The sequence below is a fragment of the Spinacia oleracea genome, chromosome 3, assembly GCF_020520425.1.
Source record: "Spinacia oleracea cultivar Varoflay chromosome 3, BTI_SOV_V1, whole genome shotgun sequence".
Classification (NCBI taxonomy): Eukaryota; Viridiplantae; Streptophyta; class Magnoliopsida; order Caryophyllales; family Amaranthaceae; genus Spinacia; species Spinacia oleracea.
This window is the reverse complement of record NC_079489.1, coordinates 40821110-40836801: the sequence shown is the minus strand read 5'-3', so window position 1 is coordinate 40836801 and position 15692 is coordinate 40821110. Positions and strand designations below refer to the sequence as shown.

General features: G+C 41.5%; 1 protein-coding gene across 4 annotated transcripts; it reads right to left on the bottom strand.

Annotated features, from left to right (window-relative positions):
- Positions 1 to 5176: 5176 nt before the first annotated feature.
- Positions 5177 to 9484, bottom strand: LOC110796596 (gamma-tubulin complex component 3). Of its 4 annotated transcripts, XR_008930370.1 has the most exons (4): positions 7039 to 9484; positions 6422 to 6949; positions 5545 to 5604; positions 5177 to 5438 (listed from the first exon to the last, which is right to left on the bottom strand). XR_008930370.1 is itself a non-coding variant. In XM_022001655.2 (2 exons), exons 1-2 carry the CDS (start codon positions 9321 to 9323, stop codon positions 6673 to 6675), a joined length of 2562 nt encoding a protein of 853 aa, XP_021857347.1. In that variant the 5' UTR covers positions 9324 to 9484; the 3' UTR covers positions 5966 to 6672. The 4 variants fall into 4 exon arrangements, 1 of the variants encoding a protein (XP_021857347.1); XR_008930369.1 differs by having other exon boundaries at positions 5177 to 5604; XR_008930368.1 differs by lacking the exons at positions 5177 to 5438; positions 5545 to 5604 and adding an exon at positions 5767 to 5957.
- Positions 9485 to 15692: the final 6208 nt, after the last annotated feature.

The window sequence follows — 15692 nt, the reverse complement described above, 5'->3', positions numbered from 1 at the left end:
CAACAGGGTTTAAAGGTCGTAGGTTCGACTCTTAAGATGATGTTTTACTTCTTACTCTCAGGTTCCTTGGGTTATTGCATAGGTCATTTAAGAGATACTTATTTTATTTCAAAAACTAATTTTAATCTTGTAAAACAATTGGATTACTACTGATGTGAATAGGATTTGTGGTTCTAGCATAGATTTATGTATTACCAAGGTCTGAATTTGAGCTTTTATGTGTGTGTTCAATTGATTAATACAAACCACATCCTATGCACGACGACATTTCATAGTTTAAAGTAATTAAACATATAAGAGGGCCTAAGTAGAGAGAGGTTTGTGTTTGATGTTTTCTTATTGGTGTCTATATTTTATCACATTAATTTTTCAAAATGAATGACTAATGATGGTTAGTAGTAGTATATTTTTTTTACGGGAAACAATAGGCTTATCTCATTCAATTAAGGTGTTGTCCTTAAGAACATACGGAACAGTTTCAGAGGGGAATTCTTCCATCCATATCAAGACCTCATCCCAGCGTAGGGAAGACTTAGCTATAGAATGTGCTTCCTTAGTACAGGTTCGCTTGGCAAAATTAAAGGTACAAAAATCAAATAAACTAGTAAGAGCAATAATATCATTAACAAACAGCTACGAGTCTGAGTTCTCCTTCCTTCTCCCTGCCAACTGGTCCACCAAAGTACTGTAGTCACTCTCCAATTCTATCTTCCTGTAACCTGCGTCAAATGCATACCTCATTCTAAAGAGGATAGCTCGAGCTTCTGCTTCTTGTGATGTGATTGACAGTAGTAGTATATTAACCTACTTTATTTTGTGCCAAAACCTTTTTTTTTTGTTGCATGTGTATCTTCTCTGGTTTTTCTGCCGGAACTTGTTATTATTCAAATTAATGAGGCTCATTCAGTTTCCTCTCGAGGTGTGTATGTGTGTTTGTGTGTGTTGATGTTATCATATTTTTTGGTTTGGAATTTCTTTTCGATTCTACTTGGCAGATTATTTTGCTGCTTTCGATTAATGTTATCAAAATGCTTGTTAAATGGATTATTTATCTTTTTGGTTTGTGTTTTATATAACGGTCAGATGAAATATACTTGGATCAACAAGGCTTTAACATTGTTGGTTATGGTTGCAGTACACACCATGTATGGAAAACTCGGGTGATCTTGATGAATCTCTGTCTACAGCTCCTGGGTGCTCGTGCCCGTGTTGGTCTTACTGTATATTAGTCGTGACAGGTGTTGATCACTACCAGGATACCAAGGGAAAATGTGCTCCTTTCTACCATCAAAGTATGAGAAGGTGTTCGAACCCGCGTTGGTCACTGTGAGTAGTCATGAGTTCTGAGTCCTTCTGTGATACCGAAGGACAAGATGCTAGTATTAACAACGTTTTAAGACACATGCTTGTGCCTGCATTGTGAATAGTTGTTATTGTCAATTTGTTTAATATTGTCACAATTATGTATACTTTTGACCCTTATTTTATTTTGTTATTTTTAAATGTTTGGAGATAATTGATGTAAAGTGTAATATTTATTTTAGTAACTGTAAGAACTATTTTGGAATTACCAAATTGGTAAAATGCTGATTTTTAGGCCGATTATTGGTGTATGCTGATTTTTTTTTTTAATAAAAATTAATGAGAAGAGACCCGTTAGGTATAAAAAGGGGTTTCTCGAGTATAATATTAAAATATTTAAAGAGACCCCTTATCTAACATATGGGGTCTGAGTTTGTTAATTACAAAAATATTAAAAAAACTCAAAGAGACCCCTTATCTTACCTAAGGGGTCTGAGTTTGTTGGAATAAATAATATTAAAAAATTCAAAGAGACCTCCTATGTTAAATATGGGGTCTGATTTTTTTTTTAAACAGACTAATGTAAGAGACCCCTTTTCTTAAATAAGGGGTCTCTTGTTTTTAACAAACAGACCCCTCTAGATGAGGGGGTCTCTTTTAAAAAGAGACCCCCCCATCTAGAGACCCCCTAACATGGGGTCTCTTAGGCTATTTTGGACGGGTCTCTTTGCCCATTTTTGTAGTAGTGTTACGTTCTCACCGGCGGCTTCACCCTTCCGTTCACTGCCGTCGTTGCTCACTGTCGTCGTTGCTTTACTGCTGTTTTCCCCTTGCATTGGCACTCCTTCCTGCTTCACCCTCCTCACTGCTTCACCCTCAATGATTTCCCCTGCGGTCACTGCCGGCCTGCTCCCTATTTAGAGCAGCCGCCCACATCGCCGCCCACTCCGCCGCCCTTGCTCACTGTCGTCTCTCCACTCTTAGGTATTGAATTTTAATTTTGATATTTAGTTGCTTTTAATTGTGGACATTATGATTGAATTTTAATTATGCATTATAATTGAATTTTAATTGTTAATATTATTTGTTGAATTTTAATTGGGTACATTTTAGGATTTAGGTTTTGTTCAATTTTAATTGTAGTTTTTGATGAATTGGAATAGGTTATTATATTAGTTGGTTTTGTTGAATTTTAATTGTTTATTACATTTAGGTTTTGTTGAATTAAAAGTTATGAAATGAAGTGTTGGGTTTGTATAGTTTTATGAGATGGTTTGTGTAGGTTATGAAATGAATTTAGGTTATGAAATGAATTTAGGTGATATATGAAATCATGTATTGGGTTTGCTACAAAATTCGGGTTTGTGAATTTTTGAAGTGAAATGAATTGAATTGTACGTTATTGGAACTTGTTATTAGTTATGGTAGGTTTAGTTGGAAGCTAAAGCCATGGATTTAAAATGATATGAATAGCCTAGTTTATATTCTAACCTTTGACAAAATCTTGTCATATTGTTTTATCTTTAGTGGTTGAAAATGATCGAAGTTGGATGTATGGTAGTAAACGATTTTCTACAAGGTTCTTACAAGGGATTCAAGAGTTCATTAAAGTTGCCTTGAAACATCAATCAGAACATAAATCAAGTTTAATTCAGTGTCCTTGTTGTGATTGCATTAATTCAAGGGGGTATTGGGATATTGATGATATTGTTGATCACATAGTTCGTCGCGGTTTTAAGAGTAACTACACGATGTGGACGTGGCATGGTGAGAGTATAGATCATGGGGCAAGCTCTAGTATGCCGAGCTCGAGTCAGCATAATCATTGTGATAATGGTGATGAAAATGAAATTGAGGATGATATTGGTGTTGAAAGTGAGGAAGAAGAGGAGAAAGATAGGATAGATGAGATGATGTATGATGTGGAAGACCATCATTTCGTTGAGCGTCCCCGTATGTATGAGAGTATAACCGTTATATCATGGTTCTACTCAAACTGTACTTGGTGCCGTCGTCAAATATTTCAACTTAAAGGTGGAAAACGGTTGGACCAACAAGAGTTTTTCACAGTTTTTGGAGGCAACGTCCGATACTCTTCCTGAAGGAAACAAACTTCCAAGGTCTAACTATGAGGCCCAGAAGCTTATGTGTCCTTTGGGTATGGATTATGAGAAGATACACACATGTCCAAATGATTGAGTGTTGTATCGAAAGCAGTATGCAAATCTGCATGAGTGTCCAAGATGTGAATTGTCCCGTTACAAGATCGTGGATAATGATGCAACATCAACTAAGAAGAAACCTTCTTCGGCTAAGGTGCTTTGGTATCTTCCAATTATACTAAGATTTAAGCGCCTTTTCTCAGAAGCGAAAACTGCAAAACTCTTGAGGTGGCATGCCGAAGGGAGGAAGAAAGATGGGTTAATGAGACATCCTGCTGATTCTCCACAATGGAGGCACATTGATCGAAAGTACAAGGTCTTTACGGAACAAGTTCAGAATCTTAGGCTTGGTCTTTGCACTGATGGAATGAACCCATTTGGGACACTTAGTACCCAATATAGAACTTGGCCGGTTCTTCTCATCATATACAATTTGCCCCCTTGGTTATGCATGAAGCGTAGATACATCATGTTGTCGCTCTTAATCTCTGGGCCTAAACAACCCGGAAATGACATAGATGTATATCTAGAGCCACTCATTGAAGATTTGAAATTGTTGTGGGATGAAGGGGTGTTGATGTTTGATGCATACACCTAGGGGTGTGCACAGTCCGGTCCGGACCGGAAATTGGACCGAAATCGGACCGGAATTGGACCGGACCGGACCGAACCAATAGATTCCGGTCCGGTCCTCGGTCCTTGAAAATATACGATTCCGGTTTTCCAGTCCGGTCTGGTCAAAACCCGGAATTTTCCGATCCGGACCGGTGACCCGGAATATATAAAAAATTTATATAGAAGAGCCCAACTTGTAGCCCACGTACATTAATCTCCAACACAAAAAAAAACCTTGGATATTTTTTATATGTCATTGGCCTTTATCACCTTTATATTAAGCTTATGATGTGATGTATGAGATACTTAAGAGAAATATAGGTTGTACAAAGATAAAATTGTAAAACCAAATTGAGTTTAAGATTGTAAATCGCAAAAATTAAAAAAACCGGTCCAAACCGGTCCAAAACCGGACCGGACCTGAATTTTCCGGTCCGGTCGGGACCGGATTCTTTCCGGTCCGGTCCTTGGTCCGTGAATTCAGAAAATTCCGGTCCACCGGTCCAACCGGTTCTGGTCCGGTCCGATCCGGTTTTGGACCTGTGCACACCCCTACATACACCAAAACCAATTTCACTTTACGTGCCATGATTTTTTGTACGATAAATGAAGGGGTGTTGATTTTTTGTTTTTCCATTTTGGGTACAAGTCGGGTTCGAGTCGAGTCATGCTCAAGTTGGGTTTAATTTCGGGTTCGAGTCTTACTTAATTGGGTTTAAGTCAATTTTGTAGCAAGTAATTTCAGATTCAGGTCAAATCAAATCGGGTGATTATCGGGTCGATCAAAATTCAGGTCAGTTCACCCCCAGATACGGATCAATATCCTACCCGATAACTATCGGGACTAGTCATTTTAAACCTATGATTATTTTTTTTCTTACATTTCAAAAATCGTAACCTAAGATTGGGTAAGCAACTCCTTCCGTCGACATCCTCTGTTTTTATCAACAAGATTTCCGCTTTGCTTGCAATAAGCCAAACAAGGAATTTCGCTGTTAAAATGCACATATCAGACCAAAAATTGTACTTAGAAGTTCAAAAATGGTACTCATAAGTTAAAAAATGGCACTCAGAAGCTCAAAAATGGTACTCATGACTTCAAAAATGGTGTAAATTTCTCAAACATGGTACTCAAAAGTTTTCAAAATAATGGTGAAATTACCGTCTAGTCCTCGGATATGTGTTTGGAAACACATCTCTGAGATGGGCCTCTCCGCCCTCGTATATTTTGAGAATATTATCACTCTAACCAGAGCACCTCACGTGTACTCTCCCTCTCTCTATTAATTCACCAACAAAAAGAGTTTACTGCATATATCTTTTCGGATGAGCTACCCTTTATCCTCCTCGCCTCTCCACCTAATGAAAACATGGGAAAATATCCCCATTTAGTGCCATTCTCAACCATTTTTATTCCATTCCCTTCAAAAACACACATAGGATGCTAATTCCTCGGAATCCTAACCTTGTGTTTTCACCAAACAAAAGACCCTCAAAACTCAGGAGCTTCTAAAGCAAATGCATGCTGATTGTAAGCCAAGTTGATGCAAGAGAAAACACAGTTAGCTCAAGGCAAAACCCAAGAATAACAATCTTCCTTTAACTACAAGGCCAGATATCAAAACATTGGCAACTACAACGAGTTGCTGTACATCAGCTTTGAGGCTGAAATACATAAACAGAAGAATTAGATCAATTTTGCTAGTATTGATGCAGTAATAATTGCAAATAAAAGGTATGCTGAACCAGAAACCATTAAACAATTATCCAATATCTACAACTAATGAACGTAGAAACCTAATACTAGTAGCCAGTTGTTCACCCATTGCAATAGCTGACCCATTAAAATGACCAACCGACCAGCAGTAATGATTTAGCCTGGAACAAGAAACAAAGTGCTAGTAACAAGTCGATCAATGGCTTGAAAAAAAATGTACAAAAATGTGCTAATTGCACAAAATAGGACGTAGCATTCAGCTAAACAGCCTAAACCAAACCACTAGCATCTAAGTGCTTGGACTTCTTGAGTAACTGTGCTAAAAAACACTACTCAAGGTTGCATCTGGGTGACCAACCAGTAATTCTTATTAGTACTTGTATAATGGTCCCCCCCCCCCCCCCCCCCCCCACCCCCACCCCCACAAATATTAAAAAAATAAGTATGAAAATGCATATTGAGTTGAAAATCTGGTAATACTTGTATAATGGTCCACTAATTTACACAACTATGAACTACCATCAACAGGATGCTGCCAGTTCCCCCAGATTAATATTCAGCAGATTTACAGACCCACTCACACGATATGATGACATTGCCTGATGTATGGGGTCAAGAAACAAACCTCGACAGAATTGGTGCAAGTCCCAAGAAGCTCGGCCCTGAATAGTTTGTCAGTAACGACCTAAAATCAAGAACACATGCTTCTTTCTCACTCGTGGAAGCACTTTATGCTAAGCAGCTTCAGCAACTGATCCCATTCGAAAACTAGGAGCAAACAAATGATTCAAGCAATCAATAGAAGCACTCAACAAATATTTTGCTTTTCAATTTCAAAGCACTATCTCAAAGACTTAACCACTATTGGCATCGTCATTATATGTTTGGTCGTGACTGGCTATAGAATTCAGTGAAATCAAGCCGGAAAAGGAGAAATTTCAGGTCAATGTGTTGCTGTACTGGCAGCTCAGAGATGAATCCTGTAAGAAGTGATGAATACTTCTTTCCAATATCATCCAGTTCCTGACTCATAGTGCTGAGAAATTTGGAGGCATGTTGGGTTAAGGCCTTCCTGCCCTCAGTGGCCCACGATCCAGGTTCTGCAGATTTGCCACTTAATTGCCTGGATGGTTTTTTCTTATCATCAGTAGACCTGTAAATCATGAAATACAAAGATTCAGTGAATATGATAGAAAAAGTATGTATATTCTGAATGATAGCATGAGAAACAGAGAGAGATACCTTGCTTGCACTTCATATATGCCTTCATATAATCTGTCTGCTAGACTCCGGAACCGCAGTATCAGGTCAAACAAAACAAATAGTGTCTCGTATAAACTTTGCGATCTCTCTCCAAGAAGAGACTTCTCAACTATAGAATGGAGATACTTTTCATGGGCAGCAAGTAGGTCATCAAGATCTTTTGAGGCTTCCATTTCATTAGAGAAATTAGACCATGATACCTCCAAAACTTCAAACATAATGTAGTACTGCAAATTTGAGACAAAATGATTCATCTCATCCCAAAGAACTTGGCACTTCCGCAAAGTTGAAAGCAACTTCACCTTAGCTGCTTGTTGCAATTTGATAAAGGAGCGAGAAGTGATACAATTTGGCTTCATTGTTTTCCATGTACTTATCAGCGCATGCTCAACTCGTCTAAGCTTCCACAAAAAGTTGAAAATTCTTAGATACCTTGACATAACAGATTCTGTGAAAACCGTATCTAGTGGAACTCTGGCATCATATTCAAGCGAGAACACATCCCATCCCCTATCTCCGGTATTATGTGGCATCATCTTGACTCTCAGTCTATCCAATATATCACTATCATCATACTGTGCATTTGATGACCTGATAGCGGTTTCCAACAGACCCGCCAGCTTAAATGTGCTAATAGTGTTGGCAGGCTCAGAGAGTTCTGGCCCAACTATGTCCATCAGATACTGCACAAAGTCACCCTGTCCAAGCAACAAATACCGTTTGATTGCCAAACAATGATCTTTAAACTTGTAGCGATTGTAAATAACTTCCAATAGATGCTTATCAATTCTCTTAGCCGCTTCAGCAACCAATAGTTCAAGAGCATCAGTTTCTCCATACCCAAGACCACCTCTCCCAGTTGTTGTTCCAGCAGCAGCTGCAGCCTCAGTCGCAGCATCAGCCCAGCCTCTGTCCTCACAACATACCCTAAGGAAATTAATTGACTTCCCTGTCCTTAAAATGCGCTGTGCGAGAGATGAGGAGATGAAAGAAGGAAGCATCCCAGGATGGAGCCGATAACCCTCCCTCCAAAGGGATTCAGCCTTGACAGGCTGCCCAACAACGAAAAACTCAGCAAATATATCTTCAAGCTCTCCTTCCAAGACCCAACTTCTAACCATTTCAAACAGGGGAGAGCAAACCCGACGCAGCAAACGTTTCATAAAATCGTGCACAAGAGGGTCCCCATGTTGGGCATGCATATGAATAGACCCTGCCATAGCCCCACCTCTCAAAACTTTACAAACATCAACCAAAACAGCCATAAGCCGCATCTTCACCATAGGCTCCGCAAACCAAACTGAAATTCTTCTTAAAGAGAGATAATTCCCTGAACTGGCACTTTCAGATACTAGCGGAATAGGATTCATCGCCTGTGCTTCAAGCACCGCCAAAAGCTTATAATACTCAGTCAGCTCATCCTGCAACGCAGCACAGAAAGCTTGCCCAACAGTTCCAACATCTTCAGCTGGAAAACGGTCCATGCTCTCCGATATGTACCCCTTAACTTTCCTAAACAACCAACCTAACTCACATAGCTTCTGGATCATAATCCTAGTAGCTCTAGGTACCTTAATTGAATCAGACAAAGCATATCCATCTATGTTTTCATCAAACTTTACATAAGCTCCATCAATTCCTTGACTAGCATACAACACATCCCTAACCAAAACCTCCTCAGAAACTTCATTCTCTTCCTTCAACAGGTTAGCAAAGTCTCGAAACGCGATATCACGAATATTCTCAGGATCTTTTGACACCACTAAAACCCCACCACTCCAACCCCTTTCCTTATCACGAGAAACCCTCGAATTATCACTCAATTGGGAATCAAAAATCGCCGGCAAACCCCTAGAAACTGTGGAATTCGGTTGTTTTCTAGAAATTTTACGGTCTTCTGATACAACTCTAAGTAAATACAAAACCGCCCATTTGTTATTTATACTCCCAGGACCAGTTTTCGAGGAAAATTTCGAATAAAGATCGGCAAAAGTGAGGGCTTCGGAGGATTTACCTTGAGTGACGAGCTGGCGCTTGATTGATTCCGCCATTGCAGCTTCGTCGACAGCAATTGAAGGCGTCATTCGACTAGATAAGATGCGAATTGCATAACGAAGAGCTTGATGGGAGTGATTAAGGTCGACGGAAGAGGAATTAGGGTTTACGGAAATGGGTTGATTAGGGTTAGGATTAGGGTTCTGGGGTTGTGAGATTAAGCGATTAACTAGCTCTTTGACTAGATCTAAGACCTTCTGATCTTCCATGAAAATGGGATTTACAGAAAGAAATCGAAGAACGGGGAGAGAGAGTTAGAGCGGGGGAGTATCGGAGGGAAAATAGGAGAGAGAAAGAGGGGAAGGGGATTTTGTTTTTTGAAAAGAGAGAAACTTTTAGGGTTTTTTATTTTTTAAGATGGGCGCGCAAAATGATTACTGTTTTGCTTTTGAAAATTAGATTGTCGGGTGTTTAACAAAGCATTGTAATTCGGTTTTGTTCAACATCAATCCAAACTATAAATAAGGCGGGTACAAGTACAACTAATGCATGTTTTCAATCTTAACTATCGCGATAAAATCTCATCTATACCTGTATTTAAAAAGAAAGACTATTGATTGTTAGACGACACGTGTTACCTGTATCTTTCATCCACATGTGTCACCTCCATCTTTCATCCAATATTTTTTTTTCCTTTTGTTGTTTGTTATACGAAGTATTTATTTTACATATTCAACACCTCTTCCACTTGATCTTCCTCCTTTAATATCAATTTACTAATTCAACTTCTTGCACTCCATCTCCCGCACTCAATATTAATTCACCATCTAATCTATATGTTTTCAACTTTTAAATTTCACCACAATATAAATCATATATTCCAACTAAAATCACAAACCCATTCAATATAATCAACACTTTAAAATACAGCTTAACAATGACTATATAATCGCCTGTTCATTGAACGGGCTCAAAAGCTAGTTCGTTAATAATAAGTGTTTTTGCTATTAGTTAAAGCACATTGTGATGAACGAGTTTATTGAAGAATTGTGTTGTAATTCTATAGTGTCAATACTTCATTAAGATGGTTACATTTTCATTGAGAATCATTTATATTTCACAAGAATTTATTAACTGCAGTGCCGGAATCATGATTTTATTTTATTAGGGGTTCAATATCAAATGGATAGCGTAAACTTAAATTTAAAAATGTGTATGAATGTGTGATGTGTGAAATATTATGGATTACCAGTGATCAAGGAAAGCAACGATCTGACACCAGTTCATATGAGTAAATCAAAAACAAAAATCAAGTTATACAAGCTAAGTCACCCATAATTTGTCATTAACTGCAAAACTAGCTTTATACCGAAAGCAAGGGTCGGGGGTGGTCGGTCCCTCCTCCACCCCCCTTGGTTTTGCTGTATAGAGTAATTACAACCTAGTGTCATGTTGGTGAACATGGTTAACTTACTGGAAAATGGCCGAGATACGACATCGGACATTGTTAGTCGTATTGCTCGTACATGGTCCTAGACATTGATTGATTTGTAAAGAAGTGTGAACCATGTCAATCCAAACTCATAAGGCCGCATAGAGCATCGCATCAATGCCATCAGCATAGTGCGGAAAGATTTCGGTATGGATTTATTTATTGGATTAATCACGTTAAATTAGACAATATAAAGATTTCACATTAGAAGATATCGATCAATTTCGCTAATGGTTTACTCTATATACCACGAAACAAGATCAATGGCATCAAACAGCTTGGGTTGATCCTTGTTAAAATATCAAAGATCATAAGTTTAGAACGAGATGTCAACTTGAAAACTTGTTAAGAAACGTACATAACGAGTAACTATAAATTAATCTTCCCAATAGGTAAAAAGTAGCTGAAAAAAGTTAATGGTGTGTTATGATACTAGGATTTCATTTGAAATTCTTATTTGTTCAATTCATATATTTGAATAAATAAGAATTTGAAATCCGTAATTGGTCCAAATTCAACCTTATAGTTGTAAAAGCTCATCATTTATAGAATTTGATATTCCTAATTAAATCTTGTCATTTCAAATTACCAAGCTTCAAGCACAATAGTATCTCATATTTATGTTGTAGACTCATCTTCTTCATCTCTCTCCTCACATGAACTCATTACTTTCTCTCTCTTCCCTCCGCCATAACCTCTACGGCTTCCTTGCACCCCATTTCTCACCGATACTCCCCAATTCTTCATAGTCGTTCTCCGCCATGCATCGGTGATGATCTTAGTGTTCCGGTAGCGGACTTGGAACAGGAAAGGGATGACTGACTTCCGACTGAGATTGCTGACTGGATCCTGCACAGTGAAACCGTTAACTAGCCTCGGGGGTGATCCGAGAATTACCCCTCCGATGCCTAAGTCAGATTATGCTGATAGCTCTGTGATAAATGCTTATAAGAATGATTGGGGTGGAATTGCATACCTTTGGCATTGATGGGGGTCCGTATATATAGACGGGTTACTTGTACGGAGGACCCGGGTTATTACCCGTTGGTTCCGGATCCTCTCTTTCGGCTCTGATAGGTAGATGATGTCAGAGCAATGCCGGCTGGGATTGTAAACCCTGGATACCGACTGCACCCTTGGTGCTTCTTGTGAGTATATGTCTATGATACAGCTGTTATGGGTTGTCCTACCGGTATGCCGGTAGGGCTTCCCGTACAACTAGCCCCCTCAGAGTGACTACAGCTGGCTTTTACAGTCTGTAGTTGCTCTGATAAAGAAAAAAGCGAAAAGCGGGGGTAAACCCCCTATACAACTAGCCCCCTTGGGGACGATCGACACCCCATGGGTGTGATTGTTCTGAAGATGGCCGTTTGCAATGCGGTTTTGAGCTCAATTCTTGTTCTGATGCCACGACTAGCCCCCATTAGGACAAGGATTGATCGCTTTAAGTGGATAGTTTTCTGTAGGCCGGCTGTCCATGTCTGTGCTTGATTCTCTTGGCTGACTGTCATCTTTGATTTCTTTTAATGACCAGCCCCCTTGAGTCTTTTAGGCTGACTAGCCCCCTTTACTTTTTCAGGGTGACTAGCCCCCTTGACTCTTTAGGCTGACTAGCCCCCTTTACTTTTTCAGGCTGACTAGTCCCCTTGACTCTTTGGGCTGACTAGCCCCCTTTACTTTTTGGGCTGACTAGCCCCCTTTACTTTTTCAGGCTGACTAGCCCCCTTGACTTTTTAGGCTGACTAGCCCCTTTGACTGACACGTGGCGACGGTTCACTTTTCCTTATACGCGTGGCGGAAGATTTGAAAAGTGTTTTGGACACGTGTCGGCCATCCGGCAAATGTTGGGAGTTGTGATATTTTCAACCGCCCAGATCTGCCTCCTGTCGTTTCAACTTCCTTTCGTTTCTTTAAGTAACCGTTTCTTCCTTTCTCTTCATTTCCGTTCTCTCTCATTTTTCTTTGCGATTTTTCTTGCGCTGCCAATTTGCTCTCTTTCTTTCTCTTGTTTTTCTTTCTAATATGTGTCCGTCTCTTCCTGCCGTACTTCTCCGTTGGGGTTTGGTTGTTTCTCTTGGTAAGTTTCGAACTTGGTCTGGTTTTTTAGGTTGTCCGGTGTTTTATTAGGGTTTGGCTGTCTGACTTTCTCGTTTTGTTCTTTCAGTTGGGTTGTTTGAGGGACTTTGCAGCTGTTGAGAGTGAATTTCGTTGTGAATTTCCAGAATTAGGTACGGTTTCTGGCCTTACTTTCTCTTTTTGTCGGGTGTTTTTGTTTTTGCTTGCATGCGTTTTGAGTGGGGGTAGCCAAAACATGACTGGTAGGGTTGGGGTTGATAATGTGATAAATCTCTCAGACACAAGTAGCGATTCTGGCATAGAATTAAATATGGACGGGAATACGGCCGGTAGTAACGTTAAGAATACTGGGTGGGGAATAAAATCGAATACGCCACCTCCTTTTTCGCAGTTTATGGGTGAGAATCCTGTTACCGGCCCTTTTATACCCATGATTGCGGCTCAGTTTACTCGCTCACAACAGTTACATGGCCTGCGGGCACGAATGGAGAGAGAACTTAGGCCGAATGAGCATAACGTGCCAGCTGGGGAGCCGATCTTAGACATAGATCCGATTTCGGTTAGGTATCACTTGCGGGATTACCGGGAATTTACTCAGCCTGGCGGCTCTGGTCTTGGGGAGTACGGTACTAACATCGGCAATATATATGTTTCTAGGGCCATGCCGTCAGACGCAGAACCGTCTACAAGTAACCGACGGGCCGGGAAGGAGCCTGCCGTCCATGATGCGGGTGAGGCTAATACCGCCGGTAGTGGTGATGTGCCTTCCACCCATGGCGACTCCATACTGGAGTCTTCTGAATCTGGGTCTCCTGGGTTAAGGGCGCCGCCCATTGCCGACTCTGATGAAGATGAGGAGGATGCTGCGATCTTGCAGCAAGTGTTTGAAGAAGAGGCCTTGGACGCCGATGTGAATTTCGAAGGTGAGGCCGCTGCGTTCTTGGTTCCGGCCCCTCCCCCTAATGACTCTGCTGCCCTCACCACTGAGATAGATGGTGACTTTGTAAAAGAGGCCATTGCCAACCGGCATTCTGAGGTTGGTGGTCATTTTTTGGGTTTACCTGAGGGCTACAGGCTGGTTGTGCCGAAAGAAGAGCAAACGGTGGCCGACTGCCCTGAAGGCCATGTCGTTGTGTACACGAAGATGTTCGACTATGGGTTGCGCTTTCCCTTGCACCCATTCATTGAGAAGGTTTTGCGGGCTTGGAATGTCGGCCTCATTCAGCTATCCCCCATAGTTATTCGTAACTTGGTGGCATACACTTGGCTGTTTTCATACAAGCAGTGGCCCTTGACCCTCAATCTATTCAAAAGACTGCATTGGCTGAAACGCGACGGGAAGGATACTGGATGGTGGACGATCTTTACCAAGAATCAAAGGCAGACTGTAAGTCCTCGCCTCTCCAGCTGTAAGGATTGGAAGGACCACTTTTACTTCATGGCTGTTCCTGAAGATTATCCTCTCCGGCGTACTTTCTACCAGCCAAAACCAAGGATGGAACAGTTTGACCAAGCTGACCTTGGGCCCCGGGAGCAGCGTGCGTATGACAGGTTGCTGGTTGACTATGTTGATGTTGGTTTGTCCAAACCCAAAACTCTGCCGGCTTTCTGGCTCCCTCCCGCCGGTTATATTTTGAGTCCCCCTGCTTTGGGTGCAGTCGGTCTGGCTCCCACACATCCTCTTGGTAAACGTGGTTGCTTGTTAGCCTTCTGTACATGTCGCGCTTGATTACATTTTTGGTTTTTTATGCTTGTGTTTTTTTGCTATGTGGTGTTTATTTCTGACCACTGTTGTTTTATTTCAGGGCATCATCTTTTAAACAAGGCCTTACTTGGTCTTGATAAGAACTGGAGGGTCGTTGAAAAGTGTCCGGCGCCGCCTGTAGAGAAATATTACGCTGTTGCCACTTTCTGCGCGAAAGCTTGTCGCGGTCGGCCAGCCAGTTTTGTGACTCCTTCAGTCATTGTGAATCGAGGTGTTGTTCCTCGCGTTACACGAACAAAGGTTCCGGCAGCTGAACAAGCTACATCCTCCGCCCAAGACGAAATGACTACCGGCAGGTTTGCTTCTCTTCCTACCGGTCGTGGGGGACATGCTACTCGGAAGAGGTCTTCCAGTCAGGCGAAGGCCAATTCTCCCAAACGGTCGAAAAATGATGCTGCGAAGACAGCACAGGAGAAGGTGAAAGACGTCTACGCCAGCGTCGACAAGCCCGTGCCGACATCTGGCGTTGGAACGAAGATCGTTGAACAGCCTGCTCAGTCGGTTGAGATCTTGGATGTCGACCTGATGTCCAAACTGAACCGGAAGCAGGTGTTGAGCGATTTGATTAGCGATCCAATCCACCCTGTGCCTGTGTCGAGGCATAGTCCTTCTATGAACCGGTCTGCCAGCTCGGCCTCTAAGTATGGGGTCATAGTGCGTTCTGGGGGTTTCATTGAGGATAAGACTGTTGTGCTGTCTTCGGACACTCTTGCCGGTCTTGCTGTTGCTCCCGGTCATGCTGAAGAGCACTGGCAACCGCAGAATGATGTTCCGAGGGGTGAGTCTATTCTCTTTGACCGTCCAAAAGACGGAGGTACACTGGGTTACCGGTCTTTTCGCCAAGTTGTTACTCCTGCCGACAGCATACCCCAGGAGATTGAGACGCCGGCTGCACAGTTGATGCATGACCTGTACTCGGTATTTACTTCCCTCCTTGACTTGCTTGTTTTTTATACTTGCTTTTATTTTCATACTTGGTTTTATTTTCAGCTCTGAGCAATTTTTTCTTTCAGGTGACGCAATCTGCTACCGAGCTTGTGGAGTGCTATCGGAGTTATCAACGTCGTCTAAAACGATCACAAGCTGAGAAAGAGAAGCTTCAGACTGACCTTGCTGAATCGGTCAAGACTGAAGGTGACTGCCGGAAGGAGATTGCGAGACTTGAGCTGGATGTTATTGCTGCAGGCAAGAGGAAGGCTGAACTAGAGCTTCTTCCAGCCAAGTTGACGGCCGAAGAGCAGTAGACGGCTGAGCTGCAGATTAAGCTGGATGCGGCGCTGCAGGCAGCTCAGGATGCTGAAAAGG